The 13,224-nt window shown below is 38.7% G+C and overlaps 1 protein-coding gene across 12 annotated transcripts in view; it reads left to right on the top strand.

The window, feature by feature from the left end:
* The window catches only part of PDE4D (phosphodiesterase 4D), an 821,955-nt gene extending 813,897 nt beyond the window's left edge, over positions 1-8,058 (top strand). For 11 of the 12 annotated variants that reach the window (XM_081943197.1, XM_081943192.1, XM_081943198.1 and 8 more), the window contains 4 exons: positions 312-466; positions 796-918; positions 1,999-2,181; positions 2,700-8,058. In XM_081943197.1, coding sequence (XP_081799323.1) covers positions 312-466; positions 796-918; positions 1,999-2,181; positions 2,700-3,119 — 881 coding nt within the window. In that variant the 3' untranslated portion in view covers positions 3,120-8,058. The remainder of the gene's footprint in view (positions 1-311; positions 467-795; positions 919-1,998; positions 2,182-2,699) is intronic. The other variant, XR_014174534.1, reaches the window with a different exon arrangement.
* The last annotated feature ends 5,166 nt before the right edge of the window (positions 8,059-13,224 follow it).

Below are 13,224 nucleotides of genomic sequence, written 5' to 3'. Positions count from 1 at the left end.
CAAAATTATTGAGCATTTGTGCAATAGAAGGGAAGCGTTTGCTGAAACATTTGTTCATGATCAGCCCTAATTTGTTCTTATTTTGTTGCCCTTGTAATTTTCAAACCATTTCTAAAAACTGAACAGAGAATTGGAATTGGAGGAAAGTCTGTTGTCAGATTTGATTTGCAATTAGCCATAGTGGTTTTTTTTTTCCTAATGTAGTTGTATGTTTTGGATGCCATAATAATGTTAAAACCCAAAATATATAACTTCTATAAAAACAAAAACGCGATTTTTATTAACAGTGCTGTCTTTGGACTTTCTTGCAGACTCTGAACTTGCCTTGATGTATAATGATTCATCAGTCCTAGAAAACCATCATCTAGCTGTTGGCTTCAAATTATTGCAGGAGGAGAATTGTGACATTTTCCAGAACTTGACAAAAAAGCAGAAGCAATCATTAAGGAAGATGGTCATTGACATTGTGAGTTGTTTTTATTTATCCATTATTTTTTTATTTATGATTTTTAATGTATTCCATTTTTAAATATGCATTTCATCATAAACTTGATATTACTTTCATTGTTTTGCTCTTATATAGCTCAAATGAAAAATGATATACCAGATTTTTTTTGGGGGGGGGGGAGATAGTTTGAAATGGGTCTTATATCTGATTTATAAAAGTTATGCTTCCATAAGATCTACTGATTGAGATATTTTCACGGACTGTCTCTTTAATTCCCTTACCAAGATGTAATAGCTTTTAAAACAAAAGCAATTATTGTGACCTTTATCTTTTGTTTCTCCTCCAAGGTCCTTGCCACAGATATGTCTAAGCATATGAATCTATTGGCTGATTTGAAAACAATGGTTGAAACCAAGAAAGTGACTAGCTCTGGAGTTCTACTTCTTGATAACTATTCAGACAGGATTCAGGTAAGATACTCTGCATTTTAAACTAATTGTATTCTTTCTTCACCTCATTACATTCAGATAACCAGTGTGTCTCAACTTTTTGGACTGACTACCGTCCCTTTTGTCAAAACATTTTCCCGGTTATGGCTGCTTATGGGGCATTCTTCCTTGATGAGGTGCCTCATCTTATAGCGGTACTTTGCTCTTCCTTGACTGTTCATTTAGTGACACTAATCTACACTAACTAATGATTAATCAGTTTGTTCTGCTAAGCACAGCTTTTTCAGCTTGCAGAACAAGTTATAAGTGTTATAAGTGAAGTAGTGCAGACTACCTGCTTACTCATACCTATTAGTAAAGGTACAGAAATGCTTTTTTTTTTTCAGTCAGAGCCTAAATATAAACTGTCAAGATTAAGTGCAATCCATTATGTCCCCACTGTGTTTTGTTGTTCAAATGTCAACACTATCATTACACAAATGCATATATACACAAGTAGGAGTGTCTAAAGTTTCAATCCGTTGCTTTGGTTGGGTAGTTAATTGGATGGTTTTGTTTGCTGAAATGTTTCTTAATCCACAAAGTTCTACTTAGGAGTGAAGGGATGGAATTACTTTAAATGTACCTGCATGCTATCAAAATTTTAAAATTAATTTTCATTCTTAAACCATTTTTAACATTTCCATATGAAGCAGTACCCAACGCTGAAGTTTGGCTTTCAAAATTTCATTCAAATGCTCATGCAGCCTGCAGGCCAGACCTAATTTAGACTATTCTGTCAGTGTCTGAATTTTTTTTTTCTGCTCTTGAGGGTGGCTAACAGGCTTGATTAATTCCCACATATCTTCATAACTGATCAGTCTTGCACTTACAACATTTTTGGCCTTTTAATATAGGCAAAGCTATAGATGTGAGATAATTGGTAGCTATTAATGCCAGTGTGAAAAACGCACGGCATATCATCCTCCTGGTGTTCAGAATAAACCTTGCACTCCATGTATTTTCAAGATTTCTGTTTTCTCACCCACTAAATGTGCAAATGGAAAAAGAGTAGAATAACACCACAAGTTTTCTCAATATTTTTTTTACTGTTTAATTTAGGTTCTACAAAATATGGTACACTGTGCAGATCTAAGCAATCCAACAAAGCCACTCCAGTTATATCGGCAATGGACAGATAGAATAATGGAAGAGTTCTTTCGTCAGGGAGATCGAGAAAGAGAAAGAGGCATGGAAATAAGTCCCATGTGTGATAAACACAATGCATCTGTAGAAAAATCACAGGTAATCATTTAATTGAAAGATGAAACATCAATGTAGTTGATTTAGAGCAGGGGTGTCAAACTCATGTGATCACAGTGGCATCACGTGATGTATTGGGGCTTTCTGATTCTACAGGAAGACAAGAACTATGTTACATTGAAAAGGCTATCCTAATTGAATCTTGGAAGACTGATTGGACTTTACTTTTCCTCTTATATCTCAGTGAATCAGAGTCTCCCTGAGTTTGTTCCCAATGCTATCTCATTCCCCTTGATTTAAGGAATATTTCTTTGCTTGTAACCTATTGTTTATTTCCCTCAAGGTCCTCTTTACACAAATGGTTGATATAATACCAAAAAAAAAGCCTACAAAATTATGAAAGATTAATTTGAAGTTTTCATTTAAGAACACAAATAATATAGAAAAGAACTAAATAAAAAAGATAGCTTCTTATGAAGTTAATTTTAATACATAATGTGATAAACCTAATTCCTTCTTTCTTTAGAATAACATCTCCTCTTAATTCTACATTGTAACAGGTGGGCTTTATAGACTACATTGTTCATCCTCTTTGGGAGACCTGGGCAGACCTTGTCCACCCAGATGCCCAAGACATCTTAGATACATTGGAGGACAATCGTGAATGGTACCAGAGCACAATCCCTCAGAGTCCTTCTCCTGCATCGGATGACCAAGAGGAAGGTAGACAAGGACAAACTGAAAAATTTCAGTTTGAACTAACATTGGAAGAAGATGGAGAATCAGACACAGAGAAGGACAGTGGAAGTCAAGTGGAAGAAGATACCAGCTGCAGTGACTCCAAGACTCTTTGCACCCAAGACTCAGAGTCTACAGAAATTCCACTTGATGAGCAAGTGGGAGAAGAGGTGGTAGAGGAGGAGGAAGAGGAGAATCAGTCAGAACCTTGTGTGCTAGAAGAACGGTCTCCTGATACGTAACAGTGCATAGCTCTCTCTATACTCTCTCCTTTTCTGTTTTTAAAAGCTGAAAATGGTTTCCAAAGTGCATATCATATGGCACAACCATGATCATGCCTCACTGTCATCTGCCAGAGTTGTTTGTTGATCAAAAACTTAGTTCAGCACTCAGGATTAGTGTGACCAGAATTGTTCATCTCCATGGCACCAGAGAATGAAGGAAAACATCTGCAAAGAACAGTTGAATGAAGAGTTCAGCTTGGCTGATTTGATGAGAGACTGACAGCACTCACAGCTGTTTTTCACAACGAGTAAAGGCTGGTCCAAAGCTAATGTGAGTGTGTGTGTGAGATTATATGTTTGTTTTGTATTAGGTTTTAATTTCATGAGGAGGCAATTAATACCATACCTTTAATGATTAACACCAGAATCTAAAGAAAGTGACCAGCAAATGAATCAAGTTGTCTAGTGGGAAAACAAATGCACTCAAATATGGGGATACAACATGAATCAGTAGGAAGATGAAGCTGTGGAAATCACATACTTTTCTAATTTCAAGTCTTCCTGACACATGACTGAAAAAGGTGTAGCTCAATGGTTGCACTGAAGTCTGCATTTTGTATCATATGTAAAACAGAAATCTTTTTGTAGAGTTTACTTTTATTATTAAATGTGTTGGGTTATTATATTTAAAAGAATGCAACACCCTCCGAATTTCATCTGCCAGTGGCTTTTTCTTCCTCCCTCTTCTCCTATCCCCAAAAAAGAGTAACTTGCAAGTTTTCAGTACATGTATATGCTACACTGGATAAATTGAATTTTATATTTGTTTGCACTTAGATTTTTCATAGCAATTCCTTCAACTGTTATAAAATAGCTTTTGTTTTATAGACCAATGATACGTATATGATGCTCTGTTAATTCTCTCTCACCCACCCACCTACCCAGTCTCCTATTGTAGGAAAACACTTTGTTTTCTATCTTTTTTTCTTTGTAAATGTCCAAAAAGCAGCAATATATTATCTGCTATGAGCTCTTTGATCTCACAGATAGCTTAGTCCTGCAGATCCAAGGTTTATGGTTGTGGGTTAATTCCCCTCAACCAAACCAATTATTTTTGAAATCTAGTGGAACACTAGAGTAGCAGTTCCCCAACATTTGGGTTGCAACAATTGAGGGGTGGCAGGAATGTGGACCATTAGGATTCAATCTTCCTATAGTAGATGCATTGGGGTTCAGAAGGTTGAAATGAACGACAATAGTGCATAGAAACTTGAGAATGCTCCAAAACAAACATTGGATACTCATAAGTATGAATAAATTTAGATCTGAGGTTTTCAGATCTATGGCCAGTATAAGGGTGACTTTCCTATTATATACACAAATGTTTTATTTGTTAACTGAATATTTCCTTTTCCACAAGGCAGTTTGTTGGCATGAACAATAACCTTGTAGGAGTCTTTTGCCCCAATGACTTACTAAGACCAACAAATAAATACTTTGGTTGGGGCCATGTGGGCAACTGTTATTGCACAGTACTTCAGATTGTATTTGTGCAAACAAATCAGGAATAAACTTGTTTCTAAGGGATTTTTTTTTCCTGTCAAAAACTTTTTGAGAGGGTTTGTGCTATTATGGGAAGTGCACTACTCTACAAAACTGATAGGTTGTTAAGGAGTGGGGGGGGGGAGTATTGCAGAGCAAAGTGTAGACTGCCATCCTTTGTAGAATTACATGCCATTATGGCTGTTAATTAAAATGGGATTTGCGTATCTAATTTTAAATTTGGCTGTAGCTGTAGCATACAGCTATACTTATGTGTGGGAAATCTATGCACAGTAGCAGACATCAATGCAGATTGATGTCTGTGAGGTTTGAAATGGGCCATCCTCACCTGACCTGTGCTGCCTTTCTCTTGCCAGATTGCATTAGTAGGCACCTATTCATGCTGCTTTATCAACATGGTACATTTCCTTGACCACATAGATCCTCTATCTTTGGTCTACATTTGCATAAAACAGCTCCTCACGGTATGCAAAAGCTTTGCACAGAGCTATTGTAATCCCAGTATTGAAGCAACTTGGTTGGACTGGGTTTGAATCTTGAGTCTTCGTTTTGCTGCAATGAAAACAGAAATAGGATTGGATTGGATGGAGCCTAAATTAATAAGGCTTTAGTCCCATTGTAATCAATGGAACTATTCCTTCATTTATTTAGAATTAAGACTTGTTTTATATATCAAGCTCTTACGGTAAGCACTGAATAATGAGGATTTTTGAAAAATGTTTTAATGTGTTGACTCTTTCTTAGTTCTTAATGCCTTTTGTTAAAAAAATACCAGCTAGGGAAATGAATGGAAGAATATCATCAAATTGCTGTTAGCATGAATTCATGGCCTCTCCTTCACTACTTCGACATTTGTACAGTCCCCAAGAGTGCCTGGAATTTTAATGAAAAAAAAAGCAATATAAATTCCAAAAATCTAAATGGACATAGAAGGGTATTTTTTTCTGCACTAATAGTTTAATCAATAAAGAAGAGTGCTCTCTGGCTTGAGCCAGCAAGTTCGGAGGAAAGAACTGTTAAATACATAAATATCTTTGCTTTTTAACAAGATTTCCCAAATGTTAATTTCAAGGAGGTTTCATTCATTGCTGGATCTTGTTAGAGCGCACACTGTAAGATTAAACTTTCAAAGAAAATGGAGACTGCATTGTGTAAAAATACACCCATACACATGGACAATCAAATGACAGGAAGCGTAATAATTTTTAGAGCCAGGGATTGAATGCACTGTACAATCTTTTCTGTTTTGTTTTTTATTTTATTTTGCCTGAAGTGTGTGATAGCACACACATGGCTGAAAATATATATATTAAAAGGTGACTTTACATGTGCTCTCTCTTTTTGCCACAAGTAAAATGCAAAACATTGGTACAGTTTTGAAAAGGAGGGTGGGAGAATGGGGAAAAGGTGAGAGGAATATGAGTTTGCATTTATACTTTAGCTTGCAAGTTACTGTTCTTGGTAATGTTGTGTCTGTTCCTTTTGATTTCTGATTTCATGTCATTGTTTCAAAAAAAATGTGATCAGATAATATAGGTAGAACAAATCACATTCAAAAGCTTTTTAAAAAAAAGAACTTGAGAATGAAATGAATTTTACAACATTGTCATTTATTTTACAATGCATTTATTTATTTTTTATTTGTGCCATGCATATTTTTTTCTCACCAAATGACCTTACTTGTAATAAGTCTTGTTTGTCTCTGTTTACAGCTATGTATTTATTGTAATGTATATAATGTAATGTTAATTGTAAATTATAAGTTCTTATTATAACATCATCTTGCTGGGATGGTGTTGCTATATTTGGAAACTCTTGGTGAGAGAATTAATATTGTGTATACATACTCCCCTTGTACATTTTCCAACCTCGTGTAATATATCCTATATCACCTTAGAGCTTGTTTATGGAAGAGTTGAGAAAAATGATAAAATACATAGATATATAAATTAAAAGCTGCAGGTCTTTGGTCCCAGGGCTGTGCCTTAACTTTAAACAAAATTTTCTTCTGTTTTGCTGCATTTGGAAAAAAGGTCGTAGCAAACATGGGCTGGGCGTATCTCCAATATGCTTTTTTAAATAAAGGGACTTCAGTTGTGTCCCATCTAGGAATGTTCTCTTTTCCACTCTCCAGGATCCACTGAAGCTGAGTTTTGGGGAGAAGGTGTTTTTTTTTAAGGGTAGGATGGCAAGAGACTGTGCAGCTGAAACTGCCATCTTGACTCTTTGAGACACCATGTGGATGCCCCTGCTGGCATCTGACCTCCTTTTGAATAAATGCCTTCTCTCTAATGCAGGGGTGTCCAAACTTGGGAACTTTAAGACTTGTGGACTTCAACTCCTAGAATTCCCCAGCCAGCATGGCTGGCTGGGGAATTCTGGAACTTGAAGTCCACAAGTCTTAAAGTTCCCAAGTTTGGACACCCCTGCTCTAATGGAATATACATTCCCCTTCAAAGCATTTCTTGAGGGATTCTTCACCTTTCTTAGAAAAAGTAAAGGAAAAACAAATGCTACCAACACTTAAACAACAAGAATGAGCACTAATCAATGGCAGCTACTGCTCTGAAGCCCCACTGAAACAAGGCAGTCACTTTCTGTCCATACCAAGGCAATTCATATTGGCAGATTATTTAATACAGTGGCTCTCCAGATTAGACCTGTCTTGATATTGCACTGTAAAACACGACCTATTCCCTCCAATAAGCTTTCAGGCAGCCGAAGCTTGCTTCTGTATGAATGGATGTGCAGAAGACTGTCTGTAGCTTTTCTACATCCTTGAAACACTACCGTTAGTTTTAGACCAGTGTTTCCCAACCTTGGCAATGGCTGGACTTCAACTCCTAGAATTCCCCAGCCAGCAAATGCTGGCTGTGGAATTCTGGGAGTTGAAGTCCAGACTTCTTCAAGTTACCAAGGTTGGGAAACACTGTTTTAGACAAAATCAACAATGGCTGAAATATGTCTCGCTGCTGCTCTTGGACATGAAGCTTCGTAGTTCAGATACCTCATCTCCATTCCACCCACGCCCAGCCCATGTAGCATGTGAAAGGAGAGATTCTTTTTCAAGAAAAACAGAGCCGCCTCCTTGACACAAACTGTAGATTTTAGCAGCCCTGGCCCAAAGGAATACGATTGCTTTTGTTTTACACAATATAAAAGGGACACTATTACAACAGAATTCCTGGACAATATTTTCGTTGTTTTCAGTTGGTTTTGTTTCCTTTGGGTATGTCTTTAGAGTGACAGAGTATGCGAACATTGCAAATAATTCAATGGTTTCTTAGCCTCTCTTACAGCCTATGGAATAGTACTGTATGTCAGATACCTTCATATGAAATTTTTATATGCAATGGAAATAAAAGCATGGGTTGATTCTGCCTAGGTAATTTCATTTGACTGGTTTTTTTTTTTTGCATGTCAATTTATATTAACACAATTATTGTCCCATAAATGAAAAGGTTGGTCTAAAACACAAGGTGAAAAGAGGAATGGGAGTTGGGTGATGTTATGCTTGGATGTATAAACAATTGTGCAGGGAACTCATTTGAAATAGGACCAAAAAGAGTTAAATCCAACCTCCTCTTACTAAGTGAAAGAAACCTGCTACAGAGCAAAAATTTAAAAATAATCTTGGATAGCCAACAAATGTTTTCTATGTTACCTTATCATTATGAATCTGGAACAGGTTTCAAGAAATGTATGGGAGTGGTAAATTAGCTGTCATACAGTTGCCCTACAGTCTGTGTAACTCTGAATCTATCCCATTATTTCTAAGGTACCTATACATAAATCTGGAGATCACTTCCGGTTCCTGCTGGCGACCGATGTGCTCTCCGCCGCTCGTCTCCTCGGTTGGCTCCGTAAGGAGCACAGGGGGCCTTGGAGGGGTCCCCTGCCGAAGGGCAGCTCGCTGAAACCCCCTGGAATCAGCGGCAGCCGGTGGGGGTGTTTTCAGCCTCGCCTAGGAGCCGGGGAGCGGGGGGGGGGTGTTGGGACAGCTTCGGGCCGTCCGCCCTTTTGCCGAATGGGCTCCGGGAGGAAGGAGGTTATCCAAGGAAGAGCGGCTGAATGCTGGTGGTGGGGGACCCGCCATGATCTCCTCAATTGTCATTAAAGGACAAGCAGCAGGCTACTGTAAGTTCGTGTTCTTATTTAGAGGGGGGTGTTTCTTCTCTTTACACCCCCCCCCCCGGATTAAGCGGCATTTGAACTATCTCTCTCTATATTGGAATGGAGAGAGAACAAAGGCTGACTCGTCTCTTGAACTAACTATGTGAGAAAGATCACTATTTCAATTGCAAGAGATGATTGCTGAGCTGTCTTTTTAAAAAAAAATCTTATGGAAATCTCCGTTCTTCTCCCTGTGAAAGAAGGAGCTAAGTGGCTCCCTTCCGTCCTTTGTCTTTGCACTTACAAATGAAGTCTGCCTTTTGAAACTACCTTCGAAAAAAAAAAACCTGGTATTGTCTTATTACCATCTCTGAGGGAGACCGAGACCTCTCCTGTTACATGGTCTACCTGGACTTTGATTATTTGACTTTCCCCTTTCTGCTGTGCCTCGGTGTCTTGGAACGGTGAAGGAGAATTAACTCTTCGCTTTTGGATCTGCCTGCCTCCTTGGACTGGCACAGCTGCGCAATCCACCAACGCCATTTTCTTATATACATCTCTGAACTTAGACAAATGGGGCCTAAGAAACCACCAAAGGGCAAGTCATTTTCGGCTCCTCCGTCTGCCACCTCCAGTCCAAGCATGCAGCAAACGAAAAGTACCTCATCGTTACAACAAGAAGGGTCTGGAGAGAGCCCGAAAGAGCTATCTGTTACCCAAATGTTTCAAGAAATTATGAGGGGTCAAAAAGAGGTGACAGGTCTTAAAGATGAACTCAGAGGTGTTCAACATCATATTTCAGAAAACAAACAGAGAATTATGGTGTTGGAGGAGGAGACGGCTGGGCTAGGGGAGGAGGTTAAAGCAGTCTGGAAGGGAAATGTAGAATTGGAAAACTTCATGGCAAAAATAGAATTTGAAAGAATGTCCTTTTTTCTCAGATTGCAGAACCTACCAGAGACAGAAAATGAAGATCTTAAGGATATTATGAGTACAATCTTAGCAGAATATATTAAGAGAGACAAAGAACAGTTGTGGTGGGACCTGGACCTGGTTTATAGGATTAATTCAGCATATGCTAGAAGTCATAATGTTCCAAGGGAGGTACATGCTTGGGGCCCAAAGGGAGGGACCACTAAAATATAAAGATGAAGAAATCACCATTCTTAAGCAGATTCCGAAAAGAAAAAAGGAGGAAGTATTCCTCTTTATCAAAGAAATTATACAATAAAGGAGTTTGGTTTAGATGGTTATTACCAGAGGGAATGTTGATCTTTTGGGAGGGAAATAGGATTAGAATTAATACAGTGCAGGAGGCTGAAGCCTTCATTAAAAAACATTTCTCTCTCCTAGAGGACAAACACAGGCAAGGTAGTGAAAAGGGTAGCAAGGTACAAGATATGAAGGAAGGGAGGGCTGTAGCTCCACCTGGGGACAGGGAGGAAGGAGCAATATCAAAAAGGCTCAGGTCACAAAAATAAAAGTATTTGAAATATCTGTAATTGTTGATATACTAGAAAGTGACAAAGGAAAAATGATTGAACACATGGTTGATACAATATAGAATAAGATTCTGTTCTTTGCTTATCTTTTATATCTTGCTTTTAATATTGTAAAAATTGTGAGATTTGGAGGGATTTCTACCACTAGCGTGGGACCTGCCATATTTTTCTATGCACCCCTCTACCTTTTTCCATAAATGTTTAAAAACCAATAAAATTCTTTAAAAAAAGTACATTGATCTAGAATTAGAGAATAGATAAATAGATAGATAGATAGATGATAGATAGATGATAGATAGATAGATAGATAGATGATAGATGATAGATAGATAGATAGATAGATAATAGATAGATAGATGTTTGCGCACATAGGGCAGACAAGGATGTCTAGCTGAGTTTTATTTGTTCTTCAAAGGAAGGCCTGATTAGTACTTGAATGGGAGACCATCATGTTATGCCAAACAACATTGGGAAGTTGAAAATCATTGTGGAAAAAAGTGGCAACAAACCATTTCCATATTATTGCCAAGAAAAACCTACACAGACATGAAACAGCCAACAAGATTGAAGCGTGAATCAGAGAAGACTCCATTTTACCCTATTGCAACACAAATTATTGTGCTGAAATCAAGAGAAAAAAATGCACCGGGGAACCCATCTAGGTTTTCTTTCTATAAATCTTGTTTGTAAGAACAGAGGCTTGTTTTAAACTTTAATTGTGGTTTGGAAAATTTGACAGATGGAGGGTGGTCTGCTTCAGTGGTGGGTTTCAAATTTTTTTAGAATCTCTTCTGTAGGTATGGCCTTTGTGGGAGTGGCCTGCCAGCCATGTGACCGGTGGGCGTGGCCAACTTGTAAAATGTGGTGAAACTCACTTAACAACGCTCTTGCTTAGCAACCAAAGTGTTGTCTCAGAAACTCTGGCATTGAAGTGTGCAAGTCTTAAAGCTGTCACGTTACATGACCCTTGCACCCCAAACCCTTTAGAAAACAAAAACCTAGGGATGTTTAAACTTGACAGCCTTAAGACTTTAAGGTTTAGTTAGGACTCTTAAAGGCCGGCGGGACGATTGGTGAGCCAGCCAATCAGTGAGCGGCGAGTGAGGCAAGCGTGGTGCGGACAGGTTGAGGGAGGAAGCTGGAACTGGTTCAAAACGGCACAGTAGATTTGTGGAACCTCTTCTATAGAACAGGTTAGAACTGGCAGGAACTCACCCCTGGTCTGCTTGTACCTTCTGTGATAAGGCATCCCTTTTGAACAATTGCCTTCCCATCTACAGATGTATTGGGGCATTTCAAGAGGCTGCTTTTAATTGTTAGGCTGTTGCAAAGCTTAATTTCTGTAGGGGTTGTGTGCATACGTCTGTGGGTGAGAGAAAGAAAGAGTGAAAAATGAGAGATGTGCGAGAGTGAGAGAATGAGGTGAATATATGACAGAATAGGGTGTGTATATTTGGGGAACGATCAAGGATATAATATTGATATGTGAGAAAGAAAGTGCTGGGGGGAAAAGAAAAGAAAAAAAGTTTCAGGAAAAAGTGGAGCATGAGAGAGAATCCTGACAGAAGCGAGTTTATAGAATATATTAGGAAAGGAACCATGGATTATGTCCTCATTGAAGTGCCAGCTGTCATTGGATCTATCCTTGCACTCTGCATGCAAATCCACACATGTGCCTTGGGTGGAAAATGTTTTCCCAGCAATTATACTATTGTCTGGTCACTGCTATGTAACAATTCTTAAGAAATGAGGTTAGTTTTGTTGCTCCTGCAATGAAAATGACTCTGGAAACTGCTTAGAAAATTAACAGGCTACAACATGCCAGAGAAGTGTATGAAGGTAGATGAATGGGACTTCAATGGAAAGAAGACATGAAATGTGTATGAGAAAAGAATTTATTAAGTGTTACAAAATTGCTGAGAGAACGCTATTAAGAAAATGTGTGCAGCAAAAAATAGAATTGCAAAATGTGATTAAGAACAAGGAACAAGGAAGAATAAAAGAGAAAACATTACATGGTTTTGATTGAAATATATGACATTTTTGGAAATGAATGAAGGCACCTAAACAAAGAATCACCAGCAGAAGATTTTGCGACTTAGATCAAAGTGATATAATTATTTGGGTTGAAACAGGAAGTGAGAGAATGCTGCAAATTTGACTTCAGAGCTATGTATGAGAAAGAGATCAAAAAGCAGTATGGAAGGGAATGCTATAAATATTAATGTTCAAAAGAAAAATAGATGAAAAAAAATAATGCTTCCAGAATGTTGAAAAATGGAAAGGTAGGTGTAGAAATGTCACTGGAAAAAGCATTAAAATCTGAAAATGGTTTGCTTATAGCTGTGTTGGTGAGCTTTTTTGGCACCGAGTGCCAAAAGAGGAGCACATGTGCAGGCATGGGGGAGTGCCAGAACCGGGAAGAGCAATTTCCCGGTCACACATGCACATGCCGAGAATCTGAGCGGCTGGTTTCCAGTGTGCGCAGGTGCACTGATCACCTGGACTTCCGGCTTCTGGTGAGCATGCACATGCAAAGCCCAGCTGGTCAGCATGCATGTGCATGCCGGAAATGGGAAACTCAGCTTCCGGGTGAACACATGTGCACCAGGCAGCTGCTTTTCTGGGTTCCGGCGCTCCTGTGCACATGACTAGCTGGCCAGAGCACATGGGTGTCCCGGAACCCAGAAGAGCAACAGGATATGGCTGGCATGCCCGGAGAGATGGCTCTGCGTGCCACTTCCAGCATGCATGCCATAGGTTTGCTACCACTGGCTTATAGAATGACTTTGCAACTGTTTACTGTGTATAAAGTCTGTGCTTTATTAGAAAACTGTTGTCCCTGTACATAAGAAAGGAGATCAAATTGATTGTTGTGAGGAGGGAGGGGGAAGAGATTTGCATCAACAGGGGGATAGAATCAAGATCACGTGAAGTGTTAATAC

This window comes from Natrix helvetica (genome assembly GCF_964273705.1).
Source record: "Natrix helvetica genome assembly, chromosome: 2".
Lineage (NCBI taxonomy): Eukaryota > Metazoa > Chordata > Lepidosauria > Squamata > Natricidae > Natrix > Natrix helvetica.
This window is presented reverse-complemented; position numbering and strand designations above follow the sequence as displayed.